This window comes from Myotis davidii, unplaced genomic scaffold (assembly GCF_000327345.1).
Source record: "Myotis davidii unplaced genomic scaffold, ASM32734v1 scaffold197, whole genome shotgun sequence".
NCBI lineage: Eukaryota > Metazoa > Chordata > Mammalia > Chiroptera > Vespertilionidae > Myotis > Myotis davidii.
In genome coordinates, this window is record NW_006291549.1 from 2,994,575 (window position 1) to 3,009,557 (window position 14,983).

At 43.9% G+C, this 14,983-nt stretch overlaps 1 protein-coding gene across 1 annotated transcript in view; it reads left to right on the forward strand.

The window, feature by feature from the left end:
- Window positions 1–14,983, forward strand: part of ADAMTSL1 (ADAMTS like 1) — a 393,380-nt gene that overhangs the window by 321,238 nt on the left and 57,159 nt on the right. The window contains 2 exon segments of the mRNA XM_006764922.2: window positions 2,498–2,677; window positions 6,264–6,398. Of these exon segments, the coding sequence (XP_006764985.1) occupies window positions 2,498–2,677; window positions 6,264–6,398 (315 nt within the window).

Here is a 14,983-nt window from a genome sequence, read left to right on the forward strand (position 1 = left end):
AGTATGTAAAAACTGAGCTCAGGGACCAAAGTGCACGCTGGCATGGCCGGGCATCATGATGCTCTTGCCCTCCCTAGTGGTGCTGCCATGAAAAATCAGCTTTCCTGCCTCTCACCTGCATCTTCTGTCCAGGTGTATTCAGAGACCATGCCAGCCTGGCCCCTCTCATGCATTGGAGTATCAGGGGTCACCATGTGTGTAACCTCTCCCTGATGGATCAGGGGTGCCGTATCCAAGTCTCCACTCCCTCTCAGCAGCCCCGCCTCTTCCTCTGAACAACCGTGCAGGTCCCTAGGGATTCACACTGAATTATGGGTAATATGAATAAAAGCGAAGACCAGAGAGTCGCTCCTGTATTCTCCATAACAGGGAGAAAGGGCTCACAAATTGGCTGAACACTCTGGCCACCTACCTGGGGCCATCGCTCCAGGCTGGAAAACCCCACCTGAGGGAGCAGAGCAGCCGGGACAGCAGTGAGTTCACACAGGCAGCTCATTGTTAGGTGAGACCATGCTCCCACCCCCCCCTCACTTCCTCCACTGGAACCCGGGAACAGCAGGTGCACCGGGACTATAGGGGGGGCTCTTCAGCTGGGTGACGTAGAGTAGACTGGGGTAAATTTTTATCAGATTCAAGGACAACGAACAGGTACACAGGTAACTCTTGAAGGTGCCTGCATCCTAAACAGTAGGCTGCCCATTAAGGACAAAATCCAGCTCCAACTCTGGGAAAGCACAGGACAAAAGGTCTGGCTCTTTAACTAGTCCTGGTTTGACCCTGTTTACCAGGATTTGATATTCTAAATAAACCCTGCATACAAGCCCAAGAATTCTGAGTAAACTGTGAGCTGGGTCCGCAGGCTGGGGTGCAAAGCTTTCTGCTCTCTGAAGATCTGTCTCCCAATCCACTCAGAGCTCAGTCTGTGAGGGAGCCTTATGCAGACCATCTCAAGCTTGTGCTAACCTGGGGCCTGCTGATCAGCATGTCAACCACAAGGAACTTCCTAAGGAATTAAGGCTGTCTACTCAGGCTGCTGTTTATTACAAAATACCATAGCCTGGGAGCCTTGAACAACAGGAGGTTACAGCTCACCGTTCTGGAGGCTGGGAATTCCTAGATCAAAGTGCTGATCCATGCAGTTCCTGGTGACAACTCTCTTCCTGGCTTGCAGGCAGCTTTCTTCTTGCCGGGTTCTCACCTAGCGAAAGTACTAGCCCCCTGATCTCTTCTTACAAGGGCTCTAGTCCCATCATGAGGCCCACCCTCCGCCCATCATGACCTCATCTAAATCTAAATGCCTCCAAAGACACCACCTCTAAAGACTATTGCACTGAGGTGAGGGCTTCAACATATCATTTTGTGGGAACACAAGCTTTCAGTCTGTAACGCCCCTAGAAGACTTCTTAAAGGAGGGGTGCAATCCCAATTCATAGTCGCACACTCTCCCCAGCTCTTTCTCACAGACAGTGAACTTGGTGGACTGAGGAGAGAGCAGAGTACTTCCTTCCTGTCTTTCTTTTTCTGTGCCACTGATACCTTAGTTCCATGTCCTCTTGTTCTAAGAAAATCCACAGGTTTCAAAAATACAGCCATGTTTTCTATGTGTATCCTCAACTCTGGTAAGGATCTAGCAGCTCTCCTTTGTCTGGTTCTTGAATGTATTAACTTTTGTGGCTTTTAGCTTTTGTGACTTTTATTGAAGTGTTATATCTCTACAGGAAAGAGCACATGTCATAAAGGTGCTAAACTCACCAAACCAGCCCCCAGGTCAAAAAACAGAGCCTTACCAGCAACCATTTCCCTGACTACTAGCAGCATAGGTTGATGTTACCAGTCTTTGTTTCTTACTTACAGAAAGGAAATCATGCAGTAGATACTCTTCTGTGTCTGACTTCTCATATTCAACATTTTATTTGTTTCATATTCACTGACAGATCTAGGTTTGGTTGTTATATTTTTACTAGAGGCCCGATGCATGAAAATTCATGCAAGAGTAGGCCTTCCTTCCCCCGGCTGCCAGCATTGTTTCCCTCCGGCACCCAGGACCTGGGCTGGCTCCCCTTGGGCCACCCGCAGGCACCCGGGACCTGGGCTGGCTTCCCTCTGGCCCTGGCTTCATCAGGAAGGACAACCGGAATGACATCCAGAAGATGTCTGGTCTAATTAGCATATTACCCTTTTATTATTTTAGATAATGTTTTCTCCAAAGAATCTTTGTATTTTCCTTCCACCTTGGAAGTACCTTTTACCAGCCACATGCTTCCTCTTCTTTAACTGGCCTCTCTCTTCCTGCCTCGTCAGTGTAAGTTCGAAAATCAAAAGACCCCCAGACAACAGAGAGGTCCGAGGCAGTATTTAGTTTGGCCAAAGGCTGGTAGAAGATGCCCAGGAAGATGCTTCCTGCAGGGTCCCCGCCAAGAGGCTATAAATGCCTCCAGAATCACCTGAACGTGTTTGGCTGGTGAGTTTATTTTATTTTATTTCTTTTGCTTCCTAGGTGTGCCCGAAGCTGAAGTCACTTGGTTCAGGAACAAAAGCAAACTGGGTTCCTCTCACCATCTGCACGAGGGTTCCTTGCTACTCACAGACGTGTCCTCCTCGGATCAGGGCCTGTACTCCTGCAGGGCAGCCAATGTGCACGGAGAGCTGACTGAGAACACCCAGCTTCTGATCCTAGGTAAACACCTCCAGGCTGGCTGCCCCTGGTGAGCCCCGTTAGGGGTGACTCACTCACCCTCCACCTCTTCTTTTCTATGATCCAAATACGTACATAAAGATAAAATCAATATCCCTCCACTTCTCCCCACCTTAGGACCTTCCAATAGAAAGAATACAGACTTTGGGGCCAGGCAGACATCAGTTTAAACCCTGGCTCTACTGCTTACTCACTGTATGACCTTGGGCAAGTTACTTCACCTTGCTAAGTTTAGATGCTGGTTTTGTGTGGAGACCTGCAAAACAAGGATTGCCCTCATTGGTGGATGGGGCCAGGGATAGCAGAAGTGAAGTAGTTAGTCTTTTTTTTTTTTTAATGTATTTTTATTTCTGAGATGAGGGGGGAGAGAGAGTGACATAGAAATAACAATAATGAGAGAGAATCATTGATCAGCTGCCTCCTGAACACCCCACACTGGGGACCCAGCTCGCAACCCAGACATATGCCCTGACAGGAATTGAACCATGACCTCCTAGTTCATAGGTCGACGCTCAACCACTGAGCCATGCCAGCCAGGCTAAAGCAGTTAGTCTTAACACCTGTGTCAAGGACTTCTTTGAGAATCAGATGAAGCTAAATTACCCCCTCCAGAAAAATTTATACATGCTAAAACTTTTATGTCCTTTAAGGAAGTTCATAGTCTAGTCCACATGAAATCCACACATACACCCTCCTGTCTTAGTCCACTCCAGCCACTATAACAAAACACCACAGATGAGGAAACTTACAAACAACAGAAATGTATTTCTTAGACTTCTGAATGCTGGAAATTCAGGATTGGTGTGCCAGCATGGTCGGGGTCTGGTGAAGGCCCTCTTCTGGCTGCAGACTGCCTGATTCTTGCCATGCCCTCATCCAACAGAGGGTAGGCCAACTGTCTGGGGTCTCTTTTATAAGGACACTAATCCCCTTATGGCGTAATCACCTCCCAAAGTCCCCACTATCTAATACCATCACCTCGGAGTTGGTTTAGAATTTCACCACATGAATTTGAGGGGACACAAACATTCAGACTAGAGTACTCTCTAACATAAGAACTCCTGATTAAAGAGTCTATCACAGTTCCTGGCATAAAGTAGGTATTTAAAATGAGCCTTGGACACCACCATCCCTTGCTGTTGCCCAGTGCAGGACTCAGCATGTTGTGAGCTGCAGCCCTTGTCCCTTGAACTAGGGACTCTGTTTCTCTTCACCACGGAGTCTGGGCGTTGGTGGAATAGAATAAAAAATGCCTGCTTTACTTTTTTTTTAAAGGCAATTATTAGAGCACTTTCTCTTGGTGAGAAATGTATCATTCTAAGGGGAAAAAAAGAAAAAAAATATGATTAATTACACACTATGACTTCACCAAGGGAAAATCATTAAACGTTATACTTGTATTCACATCCCAAGTTGAGGATATACCAAAGCCCAGCATCTCCAGCCCCTGCCAACTCCGAGAGGCCCAGATGGGTTTTCGTCTCACCAGTGGCTGCATAAACCTCCAGTTATCTTAGGAAGTCAGAGAAAATCAGCTCATTGAAGGATGTCATTTGTTTTGGGTTGGGTTCCATCGTCTGAGCTGCTAGTCTGGAGCCGGGGGCCCAGCGCTTGTTGCCCCACACTGAGTTATGGTGCTTACTGTGGGTTTCTCTTCCCTAATAACCCTTCCTTATTGCCTCTGCTAACAGAGATGAAAGCCTAGGATGTGTAGCTTTGCCAATGAAGAGTGTGTATTCTGGGAGCCAGTCCTTGCAGCATTTCAGCACTAATATGGTATGACTGTGAGCATGGGGCTTGAAGAGCAGAACGGCTTCCCATTTTAATCAAACTTGATGAGAAAAAAAAATCACTATTTTAGGCTTTTATGTTTAGAGCTTTTCTTAATCAGAAGTCTTGATTTATTAATCAAAGTTTGTTAGTTTTAGAGGTAGTTTATGAACTTAGAAGTAGTGCTTCCTTTTTCATCAGCCAAAAATATGGCCTAATTTTTAAATCAGGGATTTCATGTATAAAGCTGCAGTTTCACGCCAAGTTCTGTGATTTAACCTGTAGCAAGGAGACTTGAAGTATAATGAGACAGAATATAATTCATTTATTCAGATAGTCACTGGATGATTATTCATTAAGTGCTGCCTCTAAGTTCCATGTAGGACAACTATAAGGGGTGACCCCTGAGAAGATCAAATGGACATATACCAAAAAAGAAAAATGTATTAGAAACTGTGAGGACATTAGAAGGTGTCGACATTTGGCCCAAGGAGATCTATCTGATGGGTGTTAGCAAATAAGCAAAGGCTTACTGCGTTTTAGCATTCTTAAAGAAATATTCAATTGCAATATTGTGGGAACTCCCATTTCCCTCAATATTCAATTTCATTGTTCTTGAGGGAATATTAAAAAGGATGCGAGGAAAAGAGTCTGGGTTTGAGTAAACTGCCACCATCAATTGCTAAAACCGTGGTGTTTGAGAATAGGAAGAAATCTTGGAAATGATGAGGTTCCATTTAATAGATGGGGAAACTAAGGCTCAGAAGGATTTAGTGACTTGCCCAAGTTAGTGAAAGACAGAGCCACAGCTCAAACTGAGGGTTCCTAAACCCAAACCGGATGTTTCTGAACTAGACTCTGGCACCATCATGACCTAACAAGCACCTAACAGGGTGGCAACCACATAAAGGCCCGCACTGGACCCTATTGAAATAACCATCAATTACTCCTGTTTCTCTTTCTGCTCCAGCAAGGGCTGGAGAGGAAAAGGTAGGAGTTGGCCTTGAGAGTGTGAATTGCAGGGCATCAGGAGATGCCGGAAGAGGGGGAGCGGGTGTCTGCGCTTTCGCAGGAGAACCAGGGATCACCCCGCCACTAGGTTCAGTAGCCGCTTGCCTCTGTATTTGTCCAGTGGAAATGACAAGCCACTATTTCCCATTGCTGTCACCTTGGCTCTGGTTAACGTGACCCCTGACTCCTTATCAGACTTTAAATAGCAAATGATCCCTGTCGGCTTGTGTCCTATTGAGCATGAAAAATTCACACCACAAAGCAAGTTAACTTATCGACTTCATAGATGGACCCTTTTCCTCATAGAAAAAGCCACTCATGGGCTCCTTTTAAGTAAGAATTCCTGTGGCATATCCCTATCTGTGGGGACAAGAATAAAGTGCCCCCCTCTAAGGATGTTATAAATGAAAGCTCTTTAATATAGGACTTGACATTTAGTAATTGCTGAAGAAATGTTGGCTTCTTAAGAGTGTCTTTACAATGTGGTTTAATGTACCTACATTTATAGGGACCCAGTGGCCCTGTAGTATAAAGTGGTATTAGTCAGGAGCTTCTGAAATCTACATGCCTAATTCTTGTTACTGACCTTATTGGTTCAAGTGTTGTTTGAAATTCAGACTCAATTTGATAGGCACACCTTCTCAATAGGAAAAATTATGTTAAAAGGCAACAAGAGTAAAGCCTGCCTTAAACACAGACACAATTACACGCATGCTCACCCCTCATTCCCCCCTTAATATGGCCTTCATGCTTTAACCTGTCTGATTCACCATCTGCCTTCTCACAGATCCCCCCCAAGTCCCCACGCAGTTGGAGGATATCAGAGCCTTGCTTTCAGCCACTGGACCGAACCTTCCTTCAGTGCTGATGTCTCCTCTGGGAACACAGCTGGTCCTGGACCCTGGGAATTCCGCTCTCTTTGGTGAGTCCAACCCTCTGGAACATTGGGCAGCAGTCCAGGGCTGGACAGGATTTATGGGTGGGTGACTGCTTGCAGGTGGGAAGGAGGCAGCAGTGGGGGGTGGCCAACAGGAAATCACTAAATTGCCTACAGAATCCAGACTCACCAGTGGAAACTTGGCTGACTTTCCATATGAGGTGAGCGCAGTTCTTAGTCTGGACTCTAGCTTGTCTAGATTCCAACGTGGCTCCTTTCTCAATCCTCTTGGGCTGATTCCACAGTCCAGATCCTCTATATCAGACTGACTCACCGAACGATGAGTAAGAAACAGCTCCTGTATCTCCTCTTCTTGCCAATCACACCCCAGTATTCCCCCATGACTTCCTCCCAACTAAACAACAACTCTAATCAACTTTCAAAGAGAAAGATGAAATATCAGCATCCCCCAAAAGCCATACAATTCTATTTACGCCAACCTTATATTGGTAGGACGGACACCCAACCCAGACAGATTCCTCAAACCAAGTGTTTAAATAACTTCACCAAGTACAGCTTCCCTGGCATCTGTCATTGGGACCTTCACCAAGTTAATGCCCACATGGCTGGTGCCCTCTAGTAGTAGAGCGTTGTTCAAGGATATTCAAGTCCTGGGTCCCAAATATTGGTAATGGCAACTAGAATTATTCCTTTGGCTCAAAGTTAAAAGTTTCTGAATCCTTAATCCCCATCAACCAGTAAGGACCAGGAAGCCATTGAGTTTCTAGTCATACTATTGATGATGTATTCTCAACATGGCTATGGGGTCAGATATCTTTAGGAATACAACACAGAAAGTTTACCTTTAGTTTTTATTATCATCTGAAATTAGCAAACGCTGCTCATAGCATTTGGGGAAAAGCTTCTGATTTCTCTGTTTCTGATCTGGGTAAAAATAAGACACCGATACAGGAATGAGTGGCCCTTTTCTGTTCCCCATAACTTATACAGCTTGGCATTGAGTTTTTCCACATCATTTTGATCAGAGTTCATAGAAGTTGTAAACTGCTTGTTTTCCTTGGCTTATAAATGGTAAACTTGTTCTAAATGAAGTGTGTACATTGTAAAGTTTTTTATTTTAGCCTCATCACCATGAGAAATTGTCATAACTATTCATCATAGCCCAGCCACTAGCAGAGGGTACAGCAATTGATTATTTTTAAATTCAATAACTCTTGGGTCACTCAGGTGCCATTCAGCATGCTGGAAAAGTTAACCTGCTCGTATTTTTCCATGAGAGCTTTACTTTCTCCCTTATTCTGGAATAATATTTTGTCTCATTTTAGCCATTGGGCAATAAGAATTTATTGTGCTTTATGCTGCTGCATTTCCTTGCTAGTTTATAGTGTTTTGTTACCATAGACTGGTATTTAAATCTAGCAGTTAAGAGGCACCTTAATACACTAGTTCATATCCAGACTTCTCCATTTAAATGAGACAGCAAGTCAATTACCATAAAATCCCTGAATGTAACTGCCTGGGCAAAAATGGGCCCTAGTGGTGAATGTCACTGTCTCGCCAGCACTATAGACCTAGGAGAGATCTATGTGGAGTTATGGAGATGAATTAGGGAATGATGTCAAATTTAAGGACTCTGAGAAGCAGGTCATTTGAAAAATACCAGGGCCTCACTGTGATGGTTTGGAGCTGAGCACCAAAGGATAGGTGGGACTCCAATAGGCAGAAATGAGGGAAACAGGCACTCAAAGTGAAGATGCTATAAGCGCAGAGATTAAAATGTGTGGAGTATGTATCAGGTGCCTATTCAGTAACAGTTATAAAATAGCACTGCTTTAAAACTGATACGGGCAGCCAAACTGAGATAGAAACTAGGCCATCAAAAGGAGCAGGCCTCAGCTAAAGCTTGTCCACTCAGATTTGACTTGGATCCATTCCCAAGATTTCTGATACCTTCCTCCATCTCAAACCTCCCAGCTATTGACTCATTCTGATCTCTTAATCCAGCTGCTCCCCTTTGGACCAATTCCCATCTCCTGCTCCTACTGGTGACCCTTTTAGACTAGAGTGCGTACTCTGAGTACAAGAAATAGGTCACTCCCAGCGGTGTGGCTCAGTAGTTGAACGTCGACCTATGAACGAGGAGGTCACAGTTCAATTCCCAGTGAGGGCACATGCCCAGGTTGCAGGCTCAATCCCTTTTGTGGGGCTTGAAGGAAGCAGTCCATCAATGATTCTCTCTCATCATTGATGTTTCTAACTCGCGCTCACTCTCCCTTCCTCTCTGAAATCAATAAAAATATTTTTTTAAAGAAATAAGTGAGGGAGGTGATTCTGTGTATGGTTGATGAGAACATTAAGTGGCGACAAATTGTGGAGGACCTTGATTATTAGACTAAGGAAGTATATTTACTAAGTGGGAAATGGACAGACCTTTAGAGGGTTAAGTAGGAGAATGATGTAGTAAAAGTAATATTTAAAAAATTAATCTGACATTCTATAAGGGTAATCAAGAGTAGGAAAGATTCGCCGAGACCGGCTTGGCTCAGTGGATAGAGCGTCAGCCTGCGGACTGAAAGGTCCCGGGTTCGATTCTGGTCAGAGGCATGTACCTGGGTTGCGGGCACATCCCCAGTAGGAGATGTGCAGGAGGCAGCTGATTGATGTTTCTCTCTCATTGATGTTTCTGGCTCTCTATCTCTCTCCCTTCCTCTCTGTAAAAAATCAATAAAATATATTTAAAAAAAAAAGAGTAGGAAAGATTTAATCTGGTGGTCTATTGTGAGGTCGGTAACACATATTCTAAGCAAGGCTAGAAACAGGTAGCAAAGATACTATTAATCACCCCTTCCACAGCCAAGATGTCCCTGATCAATCACGACATTCTTTTCCACTTAGTCCAGGCACTGCCTTGGAATTTATTTTAACACTAGCGGCCCAGCGTGCAAAATCGCGTGAGACCCAGAGTCCCTTCCACCACCGACACAGGGCACAAAGTCCCTCCTGCTGCCATGACGGCAGGAACCCATCAATGTACCTCCTGGTGACCAGTCGTTTGGTCATTCCGGGGTTACGGTGTTACGGCCAATGGCTTTTTACAATATAGATTTCCACCAAGTATGGTGGCAGTTGGCACACAGGGCAAATTTTGGGTTTTTTAAAGCCATATATCAGAACTAACTCTCCTCCATTAAGGCTCCCAAGAGGCGAGTCTACTCCAAAAATGGCTATTTAGTTATCAAACACTCTGGCATTGATATCCCTTCAAGCCACTGCTGCAACTTTCAAGAAGGAAAGTGGATTGAGCAACATGCGCTCAACTGGCCTCACTTTCCATAACTTTAATGAAGACCTGGGACTAGTGGGTCCCTTGTTGCTCTCACATTCTTTGTTATGTGACTTAGACATGAAAAATGCCCAGTGGAGGCTCGGCCATGCAGAGTGGACCCAACCTACCTGGATCTGTTGTCCTAGGCAAGACAGGTGCTACTTTATTTTGTCCTTGTTTTGCAGCTGTTCTTTCTGCCGAGAGGCCTAAACTGTGACAACTGTTCTGGAGGCACAGCCCATGCCCCCATCCTTAGGGGTCCAAGGCCTGGTCACAGGGCTCCATTTGTGGAACAGCAATAATTCAGGCCTCCCTACACCTTTTAGCAGACTTCTGTTAAATATTTTTAGCCACTGAGGCCCGAGGCTAACATGTCTCACATATCATTTATAGCAGTGGTCGCCAACCGGTGGTCCACAGACCACTGGTGGTCTGTGAGGTCTGAAAGGTTGACGACCACTGGTTTAAGAAAACCTTTGGAGCAGCAGTCACCAACTGGTGGTCCACAGACCACTGGTAATCCGTGAGGTCTGAAAGGTTGGCGACTGCTAATTTCTAGGATATTAGCATTGATATATTTTTGAAAAATAACTTTTTTAGAGTTTTATTACAAGAGTAGTACATGCTCATTGTAGAATAATTAAGAATAGAAGAAAATGAAAATTATAATTGCCTAGCTCAGAGATAACCAGTGCTAATATCCTTTCCTAACCATGAATATACACATGATACAAATCTTTTGTCTAAAACAAAATTATACTCTGTATACTGCTTGTAACTTGTTCTCACTGAATAGTAGATAACAATCATCTTTCCATGCCTGCAAATATTCTTCTATAGTTTTATTTTTGATGGTTGCATTGGTAGAAGGCACCATGTCTTAGTCAACCTATTGTCTAATATTGAACTTTTAGATTCTTTCTTCTAATAACTTTGGACTTCGTTCTTCTTTGACTAGCTCCTTTATGTATAAGGTTAGATGTTTTTATTTGAGATTTTTCTTATTTCTTGTCTGTGTCCCATAGATTTTTGATGTCATTATGTTTTTATTTTCATTTGTTTCAAGGCATCTTTTTATTTCTTCCTTGATTTTGATGCTAATCCATTCATTGTTTAGTAGCATATTATTTAGCCTCCACATCTTTGTATTTTTCAGTTTTCTTCTTGTAACTGATTTCTAGTTTCACACCATTGTGATCTGAGAAGATGCTTGATAGGACTTCAATCTTCCTAAAGTTACTGAGGCTTGTTTTGTGCCCTAACCTGTGGTCTGTTTGGGAAATGTTCCATGTGCACTTGAAAAGAATGTATTCTGATGCTTTTTGGGTGAAATGTGCTGAAAATATTAACTAAATGCATCTGGCTTAATGTGTCATTTAAGGCCACTGTTTCCTTGTTGATATCCTGTCTGGATGATATATCCATTGATGTCATGTGGTGTTAAAGTCCCCTACTATGTCTGTATTACTGTTTATCTCTCCTTTTGTATATTTATTTTATATATTTAGATGCTTCTATGTAGGGTCCATAAAAGTTTACAAGGGTTATATCCTCTTGTTGGATTGATCCCTTTATGTTATAAAAATGCCCTTCTTTGTCTCCTGTTACAGCCTTTCTTCTAAAGTATATTTTGTTTGATATAAGTACTGCTACCATAACATTTTTTTTCCATTTGGATGAAATATCTTTTACTATCCCTTTACTTTTTATCTGTATGTCTTTCCATCTGAAGTGGGTCTCTTGTGGGCAGCATATGTACTGGTCTTGTTTTTATTTATTCATTCAGCCACCTATGTCTTTTGATTGGAACATTTGGTTCATTTACATGTAAAGTAATTATTGATAGGTATGTACTTCTTGCCATTTTATTGTTTTCCTATTGTTTATTGTAGTTCTCCTCTGGTCCCAATAATCATGTTCTAGAATTATTGCATAGACAGAGGAACCAGCTTTTAAGAGATAATGTCTCCTACAGTTGGCAAGACCCCTGGGCACAATCTAGTTCACTACTTGCTTTTGTAAACAAAGTTTTCTTGCATGTGGTCACACTCATTTATTTACCTACTAGAGGCCTCGTGCACCAGTGGGGTCCTCAGCCTGGCCTGTGGGGCTTGGGCCAAAACTGGCTCTCCGACATCCCCCGAGGGGTCCCAGATTGTGAGAGGATGGTTCTTGGGTGACACACCCAGGAATCGGGCTCCCTCCTCTCTGGTTCCGGGTGCATCACCTGAGAACCGCAGCTGCCAAGTCACCGCAGCTTGGCAGCTCCTGCATTGAGCGTTTGCCCCCTGGTGGTCATTGTGCATGATAGCTGCCAGTTGGACTGTCAAACAGTTGAACGGTTGCTTAGGCTTTTATATATATAGATGTGTTGTCTATGCCTGCTTTCACACCATAATGGTAGAGTTGAGTGCTTCCAACAAAAACCACAAGACTAAACTATTTCCGTTTGGCCCTTTACAGAAAATGTTTGCCAACTACTGATTAGTCCATCCATCTCATTATGTAGAAAGGATGCCGAGGTCTATGGTGGTGACCACACATCTCCTGTTTCTGAGGGAGAGCACACTTTTCACTGTATCACTCTGTCCTTTATCCTGTTGCTGGGTTAGGCTTTCTCCATGAAGCAAAAGAGCCCAAAACACACACACACACACACACACACACACACACACACTGTACAGGAATGGAGATCTTCTTCAGGAAGGTCAGGAAAAAAGAAAACCCATATTATAAAGGTCATGAGGTTCTTATCAGAACTAGATGATTCCAGGTGCCTCCAGTAACCACATATGTAATCACATGTGGCTTAAGAGAAACAGTTCAGTACCTTTTCTCAGCATATTCTGTTTAGGTCTAGACCCTGTGCAAATGTTGTATAGAATATGCACATAAGGTTGGCTCCACCCCCTGTACTAGTATTTAGTCACAAACTCTCCTTTGTGAGTGACCACGCTCAGTGCCTCAGTCAGAGGGACTCCTCATGACATCTCTGCCGGAAACTCATGTCATGCTAACCCCACAGAGAGCCAAACAGCACAGCCTTTCTCATGTCGTGTGATTTACCAGGAGGAGAGAGATCGAGCCTTCAACCCTGCGTTTGCAGAGTCAAGTTTTTCCATGAAAGGAGTCATTGTGCCTGTGCCCGCTCCCCAGCCGGGGGCTCCAGGGTCACAGCCAACACACATTCAGCATCTCAGCAGCACCAACACGCTCCCCAGGCCCTGCATGCACAGCAACAACACTTCTCAGAGCCCTTGCAGCCCTGGGACGCCAGGCAGGAAGGCCAGGGCCCACAGCCAGGCAGTGGCCTTTCCTTCTGACCACCTGTCTTGCACATTTTCTTCTCCGCTTATTGAAAGTGCTGAGAATTGCAGAGCCTGGCCGGCATGAGCTCCGGTTCCAGATGTGTCTGCTAAGAGCAACAATGGTTTTGTTGACCCCAAATTTCATACTAAAAGGTGAACATTTATTTCTTTCACTAACGCTGAAATTGTGACTGGGCTGCTCTGACAAATCATATCACACTGATCGGGGCACTGTGGCTGGAATACCCAGGACTCAGGTCTGGAATCTCAGGTGGAGCTTACAGGCAATGTTCACATATAAACCCCTCAAGGTGAATCAGATCACAGTTGAATAAATATTAATGTTCAAAGGTGAAAGACTTGGTAAAGGGCCTAAGAAGGCAATATCAAAGATCAATTTACTCATTTCATTAGTATTGGTTGAGTGTCTGCTATGTACTGTTGTAGGCACTGTGCTAGGACCAGAGATGCACAGTAAATAAGATAGATAAACCTAGGCCCTCATTCAGTCATTCAAAAAAAAAATCATTGCACATTTACTATGCACTATTCATGTTCTCTAGGTATTGAGGATACATGCATGCACAAAACAGATTAATATTCCTGCCCTTTTGCAGTTTGAATTCTAGTAGGGCTCATTTGAGTCTGGTGGGAAAAGTAATTCAAATAAGAGGACAGTGATAAAAAGAGAAAGAAGTGATGGATTGTGGGCATGGGACAGGACAAGGTTTCTCTGAGGAGAGGATATGTGAGCTGGGATTGGGAGAGTGGGTGGAAGTGATCCGAATGAAGAGAGGGCATTCTAGGCAGAGGGACCAGCAGAGGTAATAACCAAGGGGAGAGTGGCCTACGGTGAGGTTGAAGCCATGGTGAGACTTTTGCACTTTGTGCTAAGTGCAATGGGAAGTCTTTGAATGGTTTCAAGCAAGAGAAAGAAATCTGATTTGTGCTTTTCAAAGCTTGTTGTGGCTGCTGTGAGAGGATGGATTCCATCGGAACAGATAGAGTATGCCATTTAGGAAGTGGTTGCACTCTTCCAGTTAAGAGATAACCGTGGCTTAGCCCAGAGAGCAGGAGAAGTGAATAAGAAGTGAATAAATTCAGGGGAATGTAGGAAGTAACATCAACTGGACTTAGTAAATAGATTAAAGGGGGAAGGAAAAATAGTCCACACAACCAAAAGGTTCTCAAAAGCATCAGATTTTTTAGGCTTTACTCAATGAAACAAACTCATGTACCTTCTATGTGATAATGAATCATTTCAGACCACTCAAGTCAAGATGCGAGAATAAAATGGAGAACTACAGGGTTGTGCAACTCCAGAGAGTATTATTATAAGAAAAAGACTAGTCCAAAGCTAGTGTTGCCAAATTCTGGCTCATTTCCTGAACATACACCTGTTCAGTCTCTACTAGATGCTAGCTCCTCTGCCCTCTCCTAGCCTTGGAGGAGGCAGAAGCAGTAGAGGAGATGGAAAGTCAGTGATGTGTGAGAAACTTTGAAGAGTTTCAAAAGAAGCCAAAGTGAACAGAGGAGGGAGGACTCCTCTCTTCGTCAGAGGGGAACCAGGGAGAGTTTCTAGAGGAGCTACTCGAGCTCAGTCTTGAAGGATGAGTAAAGGCATTCTGAGCATGGAGGCAACAGACACATGCTTTTTTTTTAGTTCCTTCTGTGTCCCGGGCACCATTGGAGGCACTGGGGATGCAGCAGAGAAGAAAATAGATAAAATCCCTTCTTGGAGAGCTTACACTGTAGCGGGGAAATAGAGAATGAGCATAACGAAGTAAATGACATCATATGTTAAAAGGTAATAAGTGCTATGAAGAAAAAGTAAATGGGAGTAAGAGGATGGATAGCACCTCTGTGCGCAAGAGGATGTGGTTTTAAATTACGGAGATGGTCAGGAGAGGGCTCGCTGAGAAGGTAATCCTTGAGCAAAGACTTGAATGTGAACCACTGAGCCTCACATATGTCTG